The 14,151-nt window shown below is 36.3% G+C and overlaps 2 protein-coding genes across 4 annotated transcripts in view; one reads left to right on the plus strand and one right to left on the minus strand.

The window, feature by feature from the left end:
* Nucleotides 1–6,251, plus strand: part of LOC145988896 (uncharacterized) — a 121,007-nt gene extending 114,756 nt beyond the window's left edge. For both annotated transcript variants that reach the window (XM_083124183.1, XM_083124184.1), the window contains one exon: nt 5,833–6,251. In XM_083124183.1, the coding sequence (XP_082980309.1) occupies nt 5,833–6,023 (191 nt within the window). In that variant the 3' untranslated portion in view covers nt 6,024–6,251. The remainder of the gene's footprint in view (nt 1–5,832) is intronic.
* Nucleotides 6,252–7,350: 1,099 nt separating this feature from the next.
* The window catches only part of LOC145989466 (kinesin-like protein KIF12), a 314,209-nt gene continuing 307,408 nt past the window's right edge, over nt 7,351–14,151 (minus strand). For both annotated transcript variants that reach the window (XM_083124813.1, XM_083124814.1), the window contains exon 16: nt 7,351–7,920. In XM_083124813.1, the coding sequence (XP_082980939.1) occupies nt 7,917–7,920 (4 nt within the window). In that variant the 3' untranslated portion in view covers nt 7,351–7,916. The remainder of the gene's footprint in view (nt 7,921–14,151) is intronic.

Below are 14,151 nucleotides of genomic sequence, written 5' to 3' on the forward strand. Positions count from 1 at the left end.
CATCATATCATCAATCATCCTCATCTTTGCAAATGCCCAAAAGTGACACAAAAGGGAATTAAAATAAACCAAGTCAATCAACAAATACACATAATGAAGTTGCTTCTGAACTTCCAGATTTTTTTCAGCTTCATCTGTTAAAAATGTTTTGCATTGCACATTATATCATGAGGTCACATCATTACTCTGTAAGGCTAATTTGTGTATTGCCTTGTACCTTGCATGTCTATTGTAAAGCAAGAACTTCTTCTTCAGAGAGGCAACATTATATTTCAGCCATATTTTCCAGGCCGATGATGTCATTCTGTGTGCATCTCTGTACATTGTATTGTGCAAGAAATTATTATACAAATTTTGGTTTTGACAAGCCTGAGTGTGATCTGTGAGAGCTCCAAAATATTGATGTCCCAGCATTACAATGACAGTTGGGGGAGCTACTTGAAGCAATTGTAGTGAATTCTGATTTCTATAGCCAGAAGTCTTCAGCGATGGAACTCTATTATCTGGAAAAGCCACTTGGCAGGCCTTGACCCTCAAAGGGTTGTGCCACCATGTAGTTTAGTTTTAGTTTATTTAAAAAAATCCTGGATTTAACCCTCAAAATGTACCGAAAAGAAATGTTCCTATTGGAACCCTTCAAGTAGTGTCCCATGCTTGCTCTGATGACCCTTCCATTGCAGGAAGTACTGCTAATATGCCTCTTTTGGTTCAGATTTCGATCTATGCCATCTTTGCTTTCATGCCCATGAACGATGAGGAATGACCTTATTGGCCAGTTACACATCTGGTACAGTTGGCAGCAAATTTAATATGCCTATTGTTATTCTCGTTCCCTTTCCTTCTAAGAGAAGGAATTTCACTTATGTTGGTGTCTGATTTGTTTATACACTTCCTCCGTCGTGGCTATAGAGCGACCACAAACAAAGAATCTTTGGCCAAAAGTCTTTGTGTAGCTTTCCCTCCCTTCATTCAACTCAGGCCATAAGGAAGCGTGACCCCTTATGCCCCTCCCCTCCATGCACGGGACACGTGGTTCTGTGCAAGTCCTTTTGCCTGTAGTCCCACTATAGCACAGCATGCTACAATGCCAGGGGTACTGAGTTTCAATCCTGACCTGTGCCTGGGTATTCCTTGTGAGTGTCCCTTTATATTAGTTTCATCATACCACAGGCATTTGAGCCAGAGGTTAGCTAAAAGTGGCAGAAAAGTGAAGTAAAGTAGACCAAATCACTTATTATTTTAATTCTTAAACCACGTGTTGAATAAAATTAATCAAATGAACACTGTTTCATTTGTTACTGGCTGTTGAACATGTTTTCTACACAAGTGAGAAACAATTCCCCAAGTTATGCCAACCATGTCCATTTTATATAGTCCCTGTTCTTTCCTTCTAATCTCTATACCCTGTTGTCTTGTGACAAAAGTGTTGGTAAAACCAAAAATTCATATCTTGTGTTATTACGAGGAAGTATCAAAAAGTTTTGCCTGTTGAGGTATAATTTGTTTAATAATGGAAAGATTGGAACAATAAACATAGATATAGTTTGCCTGTAGTGTCCTCTACCACACAGTTGCCATCACATTCGATGCATTTGTGCCAGCATTTTATCCAGCCCTCAAAACCAGTTTGGAAAAATTCCACAGAACACTCCCTGCCCCACCGTTCAGAGCTGTAAGTCATCGAATGTCATGCCACGAAGCACAGACTTTATGGTATCCCAAACTCTCAATCATTGCATGTGCTGACCCATAGGACATGTGCACTGCATCAGAAATTTCCTGGATGGTGATGTGTCGAATGAGCTCATCATTCCTGTGGCAGTTGTCGTCGGTCAACAACGTTGATTGCCTGCCACTCCTTGTCATGTCCACATTTTCGGTTTCTCCCACTTTGAACTTAACTACTTAAGTCTGAGCTAAGTCTGTGCTTCGTGGAATGAGATTCGAGGACCTACAGGAGGTTAAAACAGCTCTGAACAGTGGGTCAGGGAGTGTTCTGTGAAATTTTTCCAAACTGGTTTTGAGGGCTGGATAAAACGCTGGCACAAATGCATTGAACGTGATGGCAACTGTGTGGTAGAGGACACTACAGGCAAACTATATGTATGTTCATTGTTTCAATCTTTCCATTATTAAACAAATCATACCTCATCAGGCAAAACTTTTTGATACCCCTCGTAGTTTGGAATTGATAGAGAGTTGCATATCTTTCTTTTTATGGGAACACAAAATGTAAAATTACACTGTGTAATGTAGGTGTTTGAGAAAGGCAGGATGGGCATTTTTCTGCATGTTTTAGTACAAAATACACTAGACTCCTATTAATGTAGCCACTCAAGCACTCAGATTATACCAGGCACCTTCTGGGAAGCAGCAAATCATGGACCAGTTCAATTGTACTCGGCTGTCATCATCAACTTTTGTGTCCCAAGGTGCACCAAAGAAATGAAAATCTGAGACACTGATTGATAGTTTCCTTCCTCATGCAATGGTAAATACAAGGGTTGCTAAATAGTCCTCATAGCAACAAGCAACACTTGATGATATTGTATTGTCACATGTCACAAGTCAGATTGCCACCCATTCCAGTGCACATCCCTCAAAGATGAATTGTCAGATGGAAGTAGCTCCCATGGTCACTTACCAGTAGATTTGACATTGCAAGAGTGCATAAGACTAGTTAATTTACGTATTAAATTTAATGGTCTAAAAACAATTCTTCTCCTCTACAGTTTGCATATTTTTCCTACCCTGTGACGTCACTCAACTTTAGAAAGGACACATAACTTTGATGGCAGAGGCCATATTAACAAGAGTCTACTGTAAAGCAAAATAAACTATTAAGTCTCCATATCAGAGAAGCTCACTGAACATTTATTAATTATGCTGTAAAATGTAGTGAGAAATAAAATTTAAAAAGAATAAAGAAAAAAATTTACAATATTTCAAGAACAGGGTGGCTACTCACTGGGAATTCCAGGAATTCTGCGTGAATTATTGGCTCTGGGAATTCTGCATGAATTTTTCTCCACAGATGTGATACATCACAACTTTTGTTAATCCAAACCCCATTGACTTTAACATATTTATAAATGCCTTGAGGCAAGTTTGTCACAGTTTCGCTTTTATTTTTATTAGGGATGGGACCGATTAATCGGTACTCTATCGGTATTGGCCGATATAGGCATATCGGTTTATTGGTAAAATTACCGATTATTTTGCCGATCCGATATATCGATAAATATCTTATAATTTAGTGCAAAATTCTGCCATTTTGTTGTAATTTTTATGGACTATCTCAATGCCCTACTTTCTAAAAAAGTAATTGTCTAAATATTCAACTTCTTTTTGCACTGTTGTCACCTCGAAACACACTTTTATTAAGCAGATCAATGAACATTTCAGGTTCTTCAAGGAGCATTTCTAACTTTATATCGGATCGGTAGAATATCGGTTATCGGTATCGGTAAATTTTATATCGGTACTTTATCGGTATCGGCCAAATTTTCATATCGGCCCATCCCTAATTTTTATCAAGGAAGGAAAAGAAAGTTGCATGGAAAATAAAGCAGAATTCTCTCAGTCCATTTACTTTGTTAGTGTCCTTTGCAGAACAATTTGTTCACAGATGGAAGATTATTGCAAGATAAGATATCTTGAAGTCTATTAGGGAAATTTGGGTTTGAAATTCTTATTACAATTAACATTTTTTTTTTGTAGATTAGTACCTTTATCCCGTAAGATTTGTGACTTATGTTGGTAGGTGAACTGATCGGGTTATATCCGACCAATATATAAAGTGTACTTACCCTATGAAAAGTCATTCCACCACCACGTATTCTATGGGACCACTAGCATTATGGACTATTGCCCGACATTGCAATTTCCACTGCAACAAACTACGTTGGAGCACATGCATAGGAATTCCATCCCATTCCTCCTTACAAGCTTTCCATAGACCAGTGAGGGTGCGGAAGCGGCGATGTTGTAGACGTCGTTTTTAATAGTCCAAATGCGCAGAAATCCATTGGACTGGCATCGGGGCTTTTGACAGGAATGTCTGGAAAGGGAATAACATTGATTCCTGTTTCCTGCTCCATGTCCTGATAAAACCGGATGGATGATCTAGCGGTGTGGCTGGATGCTTTATCCATGTCGATCCACACCTGGTTCTTGTTGGCTCCGTACAAACGAGGGATGTCTGTCTGGTAAGTAGATTGGGCCCATAATGGATTCCTGGGAAGTAGGCACATTCACCTTTATGTTTTTCTCCACCTGACGTATCTCCAACTTCCCCTCGTAACCGTATCAGACAACAATCATGATTCCCTGCAGGGAACTTTCTCTGCACTGGCGGTAAAACTCAGTACATCCCTTGCCAGATGTGTCACGGTATGTAATTGCCCTAATGTTACCATTACGCTTGAGATAAATGTAGGCCTTGTCCAATGTGACAACTGTCTTCCATTTTGACCCCGCCAAGTGTCTTTCGCACAGTTTTCAGCAGTTGGTCCTACATTCTGCAATGTGGCGCAGGAGGAGGTTGTAAACCCAGCCCTTACATATGCACTGCAGGCCAAGACTGCAACGAATGATGTCGCTGACAGCAGACTGCGCCACATTGAACTTCTGGGCCATGCCATGTTGGGGTGGTGGATAATCCTGGACTGCAATTTGCCGAATTCCACAAAGCACCTGATGTGAGACTTTTGCTGGCAACCTTGAACCTTCCCTTTTGTTGGTGAATGTTTCTGCATGAGCACCGTTTGTGTTTGCCTGGCCACGATATCTTTAGCTGTGGTCACTCTGATGGTTAAACCTTTTTCCCTACACTGTTTCACTATTCGGTTGTACCAAAAATGTACCCTTCCCAATAACTGTTAATTTTCGGCGGTGTTTCACTAGCATGAACACGACGCTCCCGCAACTGCAAGCTCAGACACAACATTGGTTTCAAGGTTCTGGTGCAACTATACACGTGGCAGCAGCATTGCCAAATCTGACGGATATAGTCCAATCAGCCTTCTGTGTTTTGAGTTGAGCATGTGAAATGGCAAATCTAAACTATATATATATATTAGGGATGAAATTTTGGCCGATACTGGTAAAGTACCAATATAAAATTTACCGATACCGATAACCGATATTCTACCGATCCGATATAAAATTAGAAATAGTCCTTGAAGAACCTGAAAGGTTCATTGACCTTCTTAATAAATGTGTGTTACAAGGTGAGTGCAGTGCAAAAGAAGTTGCATATTTAGACATTTACTTTCTTAGAAAGTAGGGCATGGTGATTATCCATAAAAAATACAACAAAATGGTAGAATTTTGCACTAAATTATCAGATATTTATCAATATATCAGATCGGTAAAATAATCGGTAATTTTACCGATAAACCGATACACCGATATGCCTATATTTCTGAAAAATTTGCAAGTTTGGGGTGAGTATTAACTGACCTCCATAAAAAATATTTTTAATTTATTTTCTCATTAGAAACACACATTATTTCTTTCTGCAATTGTACGGAGATGATCTTAGACTCTAACGTGGATTTTAAGCATAGATTTGCTACAGATTGATCTATATTGTGAGTCAGGGAAACGATCATGAAAGCAGATAATCTTGTGTCTACGTATACCACTTTCACACACATGATAGATGAAAATTATACGGATGCATCTATTAGGTTTTAAATTTTTTAATTCAAAGTTAAAGTTTTGAAAGCAATTGTGAGGTCCATTGGCTTACCTAAATTTTGATTTTTCTTTTGGTTACATCACCAAATTATGTATTTCTAGTAATTTGCAATTTTTTTTCCATTGCAGGCTGCACAATTAGTGACTATATGAAAGATCCACATTTGAGGCAGAGAATATGGAAATCATTTAAGCGTATTTTACGTATGGATAACTCAAATGATGACAATCTCTGCTGGGTGGACTTATGTTTATCTACCAGTGTTAATTTCCAAGGAAATATTGATTATTTTGTGTGTAACACAAGATTGCGACGGTGACAGCAGTGAAAAGTATTTTTGCAAGAATATGGTGATACAGAAACTATTGGCTGGTAAACTGACTAAGTAATGAAATATTGCAATTTTGCCTTGTGTACATTTTAATTCTCAATGGATAGTGTTCAAATATATTGTTTACTTTTGTATCATGACAACTATTTTATTACTTATTGTATCAGTGTGTGGTTGAAGTGAAGTTTTGTATAATGGATTAAGAATAAAATTACACTCCTGTAATATATATACTATTTATTTATGGTGCAACATGATAAAGCACAATTATGTGTGAAGATGGAAAGGATTTGTGCTGCTTCTATTTGCGTACAATGAGAAAATGTTTTCAGACATTGCCTTTCAAATGTGCCCTGATGTAGAAAATAAATCTAACAACAATTTTTTCTTCTGAAAGACAGGACCCTCGTAGGAAATTAAATTTATACATTTTCCCTCCCAATAATGATAGTTTAAAAAAGAACCCTATGCAAAGGTAGTTCAAAACAGGCATTTGTTTTATACGACTTCCTTTAAAAATGGTGGTCATTTTTGTTTCATGGCTTCCAGAAATTTTGGCCATTGCAGACAGTTGCAACAAATTTTATAGCAAGGCTCGCAGCTCTGAACATTGTTACATATCATGAAGGATATACTGTGGATTTGAATTTATCGATAGTATAATACTACAGAGCTAGATTTGAAGCTAAATTTACCCTTGTGGAGTTAAAAAGCTCTGTGGAGCATCTAAATTTTAGGAGCCAGATGAAAGAGATCTGGCTCCAAAAGAGCTAAATTGCCAACAGTGCTCTGCAGCCCACTGCAGAGGGGAGAACCTGACCTCTGTAGGTGGAAACCCTTCCTACATGCCTTTAATGCCAGAGTTACATCAATGAATAGGCTGCCTTGCACAGCAAACATATTCAGTTTCTCAATTTGTTGGAATTCTTTCATGATAGCAATAATTGGCCCTGAATATCACGATGCTCTGCCCCCAACAGTTTTTTAACTTCCATCCTTGGGTTTAGGTTATTTGGGTGTTTTCACACTTACAGGCCGCACTTGTGTGTTACCAAAGCCCCATTAAGGTGCTGACTCTATTCCTAAAATGAAGGAATCACACTATTAGTCATACTATTCAGTACAAATGATCAACCAAATAGGCATTGCTAATGGCATTCTTTAACTTTCGCATTGATGGCAATGTGTTTTACACAATCCTGGTGACTGCATTGAAGGGCTGTAAAAAGTTTAAAATATTGTGTTTACCATTTGTAGTAATTATACAGTTGCCATGCTCGCAGAATGAAAACACTTGGTATAAAAGTTTGGAAAATTTTATTAGTTCAAACAATACCTTCATAATCCTATAACATGTTATAGATGAAGTGTAAATACAATTTTTTTCAAGTCTGAATTATATAGGAATATAGGAATTGTGAATTTTCATACATTTAGCACAAATGCTAATCTTGTCTGGAATGTATTTTGTAATTCAGTACAATAAGAATGGTCCCATCAACTTTACTTTCTTAACAATAAAATGCTTTACATTCATTTTGCAAAAAGAACTTAATTTTGTAAGCATCGTTTGTGTGTATTGCTACTTTTTTGCAGTATTTTGCTGCTTTAACTTTGCAACAACATTAACACTATTACCATAGTTTCTTGTTTAAGTTGCTGAATAACAATATATATATATACATATAAGTAAACAGCTAGTTACAAAATAATTTATAGAGAAATAACTTATTTTATTTACAGTGAAAATTTTCTTTCCATAAACTCTTAATAAATCCAACAATCACAGGTCCAGTTTTCTCTAAATATCTTCTCTCTGAGTTTTTTCAGGTTTGCAGTAATTGCTTATCTCACGAACTCCAGCTCATGGTACAGGTCACATTAGCTAAAAGAAGAAGGGCATAATTAATATTATCATGACATCATTCAAATTACATCTGTATTAACTATACTTCCTGTTCTAGTGTTTCTGGCTAATCAGTCATGATGAGGATGATTGACAATTAGATGAAATTAATAGACACTCGCAGATAACATCCATTCCTTAGTCTTATCTGGATTAAAATGTTGAAACAGGAACAAAACACAAAATGAAAATAAAACATTAGCCCAATCGGCTATCAGCATTTTGGGGATATCTCATTTCTGTCTTCAGAATCAATGAATGAATGAAGTTTATTTTGCCCACTTTTGGGACTGGATAAACAGTTTAATATGAACTATGTGCCTCAACCGAGTATCAAGCCCAGTGCCCATTGATTCCATTCTCACTGTCACGATAAGAAGAAAAGATAAAAGGATAGACCAAAGTGAACGAAATGTAGTATGCGTCACACACCGAGTAAAACTAGGCAGGGAATGAACTGATGTCTGCTGTAAGATGTAGTTGAAACATCGATAGCCCTTTGCAGGCTTTTATTTTCATGCTGTTTTATGTTCTGTTCCCACTTCAACACAGACAAAACTGTCCAGCACAGGGCATGTTTTCACATTTGTTGCAATTATTTCTGGATACTGCAATATTTGTGTGTTTAGTTTATATTTAATCAGATGTCAGGATGTAACACACAAACATTACAAGGTAAATTGTCCCTCGCCATGTTCTTCATTGCGTAAACCTTTTTATGCAATGAAGATCAGGAATTGAAAATAAATACAACAAATAATTGGTAGCCTCTCGACCAGCCGTAGCAGTTCCATTCCTTAGGCAGCTTTTTTAATGAGCACGCAACAGGCAACACCAAAACGAACCTTCAAAAATTAATGCAACCTTTTGTACAGTGGGATCCATAAGTATTACCAAGCAAATTGTCCATCACCACGTTTACTCCCTTTGTTTTATGTAATGAGAGCTTCAGGAACTGACCCAAAACACCTGCTTACAACCTCTGAACCAGCATACGTAAAAATACAGTCCTTAAATATACGTAGGATGAAGATAAAAATAAACTAAAATAGTCATGGACAATTTGCTGAGCTATACTTATGGATCCCACTGTACTGAAAACATGACAAGCTGCACATGTCACTTTTCACTTGCTTGTCACTTGGTCTGTGTTGTTTACTCAATAGTGTGCATTGTTACATCTTGGTCTGTTGGTTGCGAATGTGCAATGAATGCTTCTCTACTGATGGGAGGACTCTGTGTCCTTTGTTTCTGTCCGATATGAAACCCTCCATGTTGCATGTCACCTGTCAGATTGGCCTGAAAGCTGCCTTAGAAACATCCAGGCAGGATGAATGAAATGCTTGGTAATAGTTGTGCATTGTGTTCCAGTGCTGAAAACCAAAATAAGTTTAAAGTGCACAGAATGCTCCGTTTTCAGTTCATAATATTAGAACATTAACTTTTATCATACAGTATTGTCTCAAGATGGAAACTTTTCAAGCACATAGTTTTCAAACTTGGCGTAAAGTACCAAAGAACAAAGGAGGTCAACTAATTATTGTAGAGAGGCAAAATATTTTTCTCCCCCCGGAAAGACAGGACTTTTAGCGAAGTTGAGATTTGTATATTTTACCTCCCAATCATGAAAGTTAAAGGAAGAAGATGAAGAAAATTAAAAAAATTAAAAAGAAAGTTGGTATTCTGCACGCCCCAGTGGTCATCACAATAGACCAAAGTGATTGAAAAAAAATGTATGTAGCAATGGTACATTCCTGCAAGCATGCACAGTTGCTTTGAAAATAGGCTGATATTTCATGGGGAAAAATAAAAAATGTGTTGCTTATAAAAAATATATCCACATTTGCTTCTAGCATCAGCCCCATGGATGTTGGATGGAGCAAATTTGCAGGGAATCACAACATAAGACCACTCTTTGATCACATGTAATGTCCGTCCCCCAATTTTGAGGGGGATGGAAATTACTCAACATTTCTGTCCAATATGAAACTCTGCATGTCACCTGTCACATTGGTCTGAAATCTACCTTAGAATTTTCAGGAAATTTGAAAATTGGACATTCCCCCCCAATCCCTTAATTGTCGCACATTGTTAAAGTGCTCTTTTGTTCTCATTATTACATGTAAAAGTAAAATATATCGGCAAAAAGCAGTGGTTGAAGAGTTATAGCTAGAGGCACATATTTTTGGTAAATAAAAAAGCAAAACTTCGGTACAAAAACGGAGTCAATTTCGGGTTCAAAAACGGTAAATAAAATGAAATATCGGTGTTATAGCGGTGAAAAATTGGATGAAAAGTGGTATATAAAAAGACATTTTGGTTTTAAAATTGTGAATATAATCCTAAATTTGATTTAAAAACTACACTTATTCCACAGAATTAACATTTCACTTCTAATAGCACATTTATGTAGTTATAAGAGTATTAAGTTTATTTCTGTGTAAAGGAGTCAATTTTTGCTTCTCCAATATTAACAGCAGAATTAATCAATTTTCCGGGAATTGCATAACTCACAGGATACTTCAGACTTACGAAAGAGTCGCGTCGGTATATAAATGGTAAATTTCGTGTTTAAGAGTTAATTTCGCTTTTTGCAGTTCATTTCGCATTATTTCGTGACAAAACATGGTCACAAAATGCATCTCACACCTTTCAAAAACATGAAAAATTAACGCTAGAATGTGTTTTTTCAAATTTCGTTTTTTCGTCAAAAACGAAATATGCATGCCCCTAGTTATAGCCCATTTTGTAGTAATTATCCCATAATACTCAGAGGAAGAAACAAAGAAATTTTCAATATGCGCTAATAGTAACAATGGATATATTGTTTTGTAATTCGAGTGTCAACCCTTCATATGTATGCAAATGAACAAAAAATACAGAACTGAAATATCTGTGTAGTTTTGAAGAAATGACAGTTTAAATGCTGTCACATGGTGCTCGGAACAGAAAACCTGTGCCGGACAGCCATACTCTACAAGTTAAATAGTAAATAGTATAATTATCTAACAAAGTTCCTGTAATAAGAATATCATTAATATTTGTAACATACAATAACATGCCTTGGAGACAGAATACACAGAGCACAAGTAGCACATATTGGCCATGTGTCCCACAGAAAGCTTGGTTTATTGACAATGGACATTGTGTTAATTGTTATATATAAATATAATTTAAAGAGAGAACATTTTGTGTAATTAAAGCTTGGCCTCTATAGACAGAGTGGTGACATAGCTCACTACATCTAATGTAAGAACATGAATAGCAACTAAACACAGCTGTTGTTTTGGCTGATATTTTCCTGTTGTTTTGGTGATTTGTGATCTGCCCCTCTAAACATTAAGATGTCTTCAGAAAGTAGTTCCTTTGGTTATTTAAAAATTCTCTCCTAAAATTGTCAAATTATTTTTAAAATGCCACATTTTTAATCCATCATGCATCCAATTCTGTTGAAACTCTCCAGGAAATAACTCGGAAAGACAAACAAGAACAATATATTGCCATTAACTTTGCCTTGCTTGATCAGATTTTTTTTACTTTGATTGATTGATAAATTTGACCACTGCTTGAACTCTCAAACTGATATCCTCTATGGATGTTATATTTTATTAGTTTCCGCAATAACTTATGAATGTTCCTTCGAGGTTACCCTTTGTTATATCTTAGATGTACAAAGGCAACTATGAAAAAAAAATATATAATCAAAAAAAAAGAAGCCAACTACATGTGTTGGAAAGTGCAATCATTTTTTGAATTAATAATACACTGGCGATTAAAATCACTTTTTAGTTCTAATCAATTACTGCAAGTGTTCTATTCATAAATTCAACGTGTGGGCAGAACCTTTGGATGGTTGTCAGTAAAAAATACTGAAAATATTCCTGTGGTATGCATATCAATTTTAACCTGATGTGTGAATATAATACTAGTTTCGAATTAACCATTAATGCAATTATATCTTTTATTTTCAATTATTTATATCAATTCAATTATAATGTTGCTTGTTCAAAATTATGTTCCTTACTATGGTATGTTTTCAGCTTTCTTAAAGACATTTATCATACTTTCGGTTGTTCTTATAATTATGTGCCCTTTTCAAACAAATTTCAGCCTCAAAAATGAAGGCATAATTTTCAAGATCAGCACAAGGTATTTTGCAAACACCCTCAGTGTATTGATCATTATTTCTAGATGTTGACAATTTTTGAGAAAGCCAATGATGCCAATGCATATCCTACCTGTTGCATTTAATTATTTTTTTTGTCTGTAACTACTTATTGATTGTCCTATTTACAGGGAATAAGTAAAGTTAATAGACCTAGACAGAGCTGAATTGATTGTAGAACAATTCTACTAATACTCAAGTTTATTTCTATACAGTCGTGTGTATCTCAAGCTGAAAATAATGTCTCCATATTCAGTCACTTCTGTATAAACAAAACTAAATTTTCTTGCAATGGAGCTTTGCAGGGACCATATTAGCTTTTTGGGTGACACATGGTCATATGTCTACTTTATTGCCGTTTGTTGTAACTACATCAAACTATTAACCATCGACACATTTTAAGTTGTTTGTTGAATTCATGCAAGGTTCATATTCCCTTTTAATTTTTGCTTCAGATGCCCTAGTTCAAGTATAGGGTTGATCAGTTTTTACATATTTAACTGTGGCACAGCAGCCCTTTGACATCCGAACTCCTCCAAACTGCCTTTTATTGGCTGCCACATGTTTAATACAAGACTCCCTTCACCACTGTTTTCTGACTTCCTAGTGGAACCACTACTTCTTTGCAAGTGGCTCCCAATTGTCCCAACAGTGCTGGATCCAACAAACTGCTTGTTCCAATGGATTCCCTTTAAAATTACATTTATTTTTCAAGTACTAATACCATATGAAGTAATTTGAAATCAATGATGTGTTCACGTATAAGGAATTACAGGAATTTGTAATATCAGCATCAGTTCAATGTCGTCATGGTCAAGATCTTTTGTGAATACAAGGGCCAATTGATAAGTATCCAAAATAAATAGGTACAAGCTCTTCAGAATAAGTATTCATGATAACATCATTGTTGTTGAATAATTTCATTCTGCTGAGTTTATTTTCATGGTTGAAAATAAATGGAAATATCAGGAGACCATATCTGGTGAATAGAGAAGATGTGTCTGCTATTGGAAGTCTAGCATGTAATTTTTGCCTTTGTAGTTGAGTGGTGAGCTAGTGCAAAGTACTTTTGTTCTTGCTTAAATATGGTGGTTTCACATAGATTTCTTCACCTAAATGTAAGAAGTCTTGTGGTTTGTCCTTTTTCAAGGTATTTCACAACAATTATTCCACGTGCATCTCAAAACACTGTTGCCATTATTTTGAACCGATGCAATTGGCTTTGCCTTCTTCGGTGGAAGAGAACTGCTTTGACTGTTGCAAGTTTTGTTGTCACTTCAATTGGACATCCATTGTGGTGTGCATCTTCACAGCTTGTTTGACCACATTTGGAAATTAGTAACCTATTTTAGTTATGGAAGAAAAAGCATCCTCAAAATCTGCAGCTACCTGGACTTTGATCTGTATAGTCATTTTCCCTTTCAAAACATGGAATTTATTGATGGCATGGGCCTAGGTTTTCCAACAAGAATCGCTGTGGGTATCTAGTGAGTGGTAGTGAACTTACATGTCTCATATGCTCCTTTGAAGAATGACACTTGTCAGCCAAGATAGTAATTTTATAAAATTATTGCAATCTATACATAATTTTGAATAAACTCTATGAAAACTCCATGGTCCCAACACAAGGGCATGCCAAACAGATTTTTCAGCAAGTGATATATGGTCCGCGCATTGTGTCCCATTGTCATTGTTTTCTGGATTCAGAGACTGATGACTGATATTTTTTTCAAGTAGCTCCCCAATGGTTCTCGCAATGCTGGCTCAACACTGAAATTTGGGGACCTCTGGAGACAAACCTGGGAGTGCTTGCACCAAAGGTGATAGTACTAAATTTGGCTACATGGGAGCCTATCATTTTGGATACTTATCAAATACCTACATAGATCTATATAGGTTTATTAAAAAAAAAACTCCTTAGTTTTCTGATTTTATGCAGGGAATTTATGGAACATATCATCAATAAATGGGTGTACGTCTGTGCCAGGTGTCGACAAGTTTTATTCGAATAGTTTCACACATCACTGTTTCCACACTTCACTGCT

The sequence above is a fragment of the Lepisma saccharinum genome, chromosome 6, assembly GCF_977018435.1.
Source record: "Lepisma saccharinum chromosome 6, izLepSacc3.1, whole genome shotgun sequence".
Classification (NCBI taxonomy): domain Eukaryota; kingdom Metazoa; phylum Arthropoda; class Insecta; order Zygentoma; family Lepismatidae; genus Lepisma; species Lepisma saccharinum.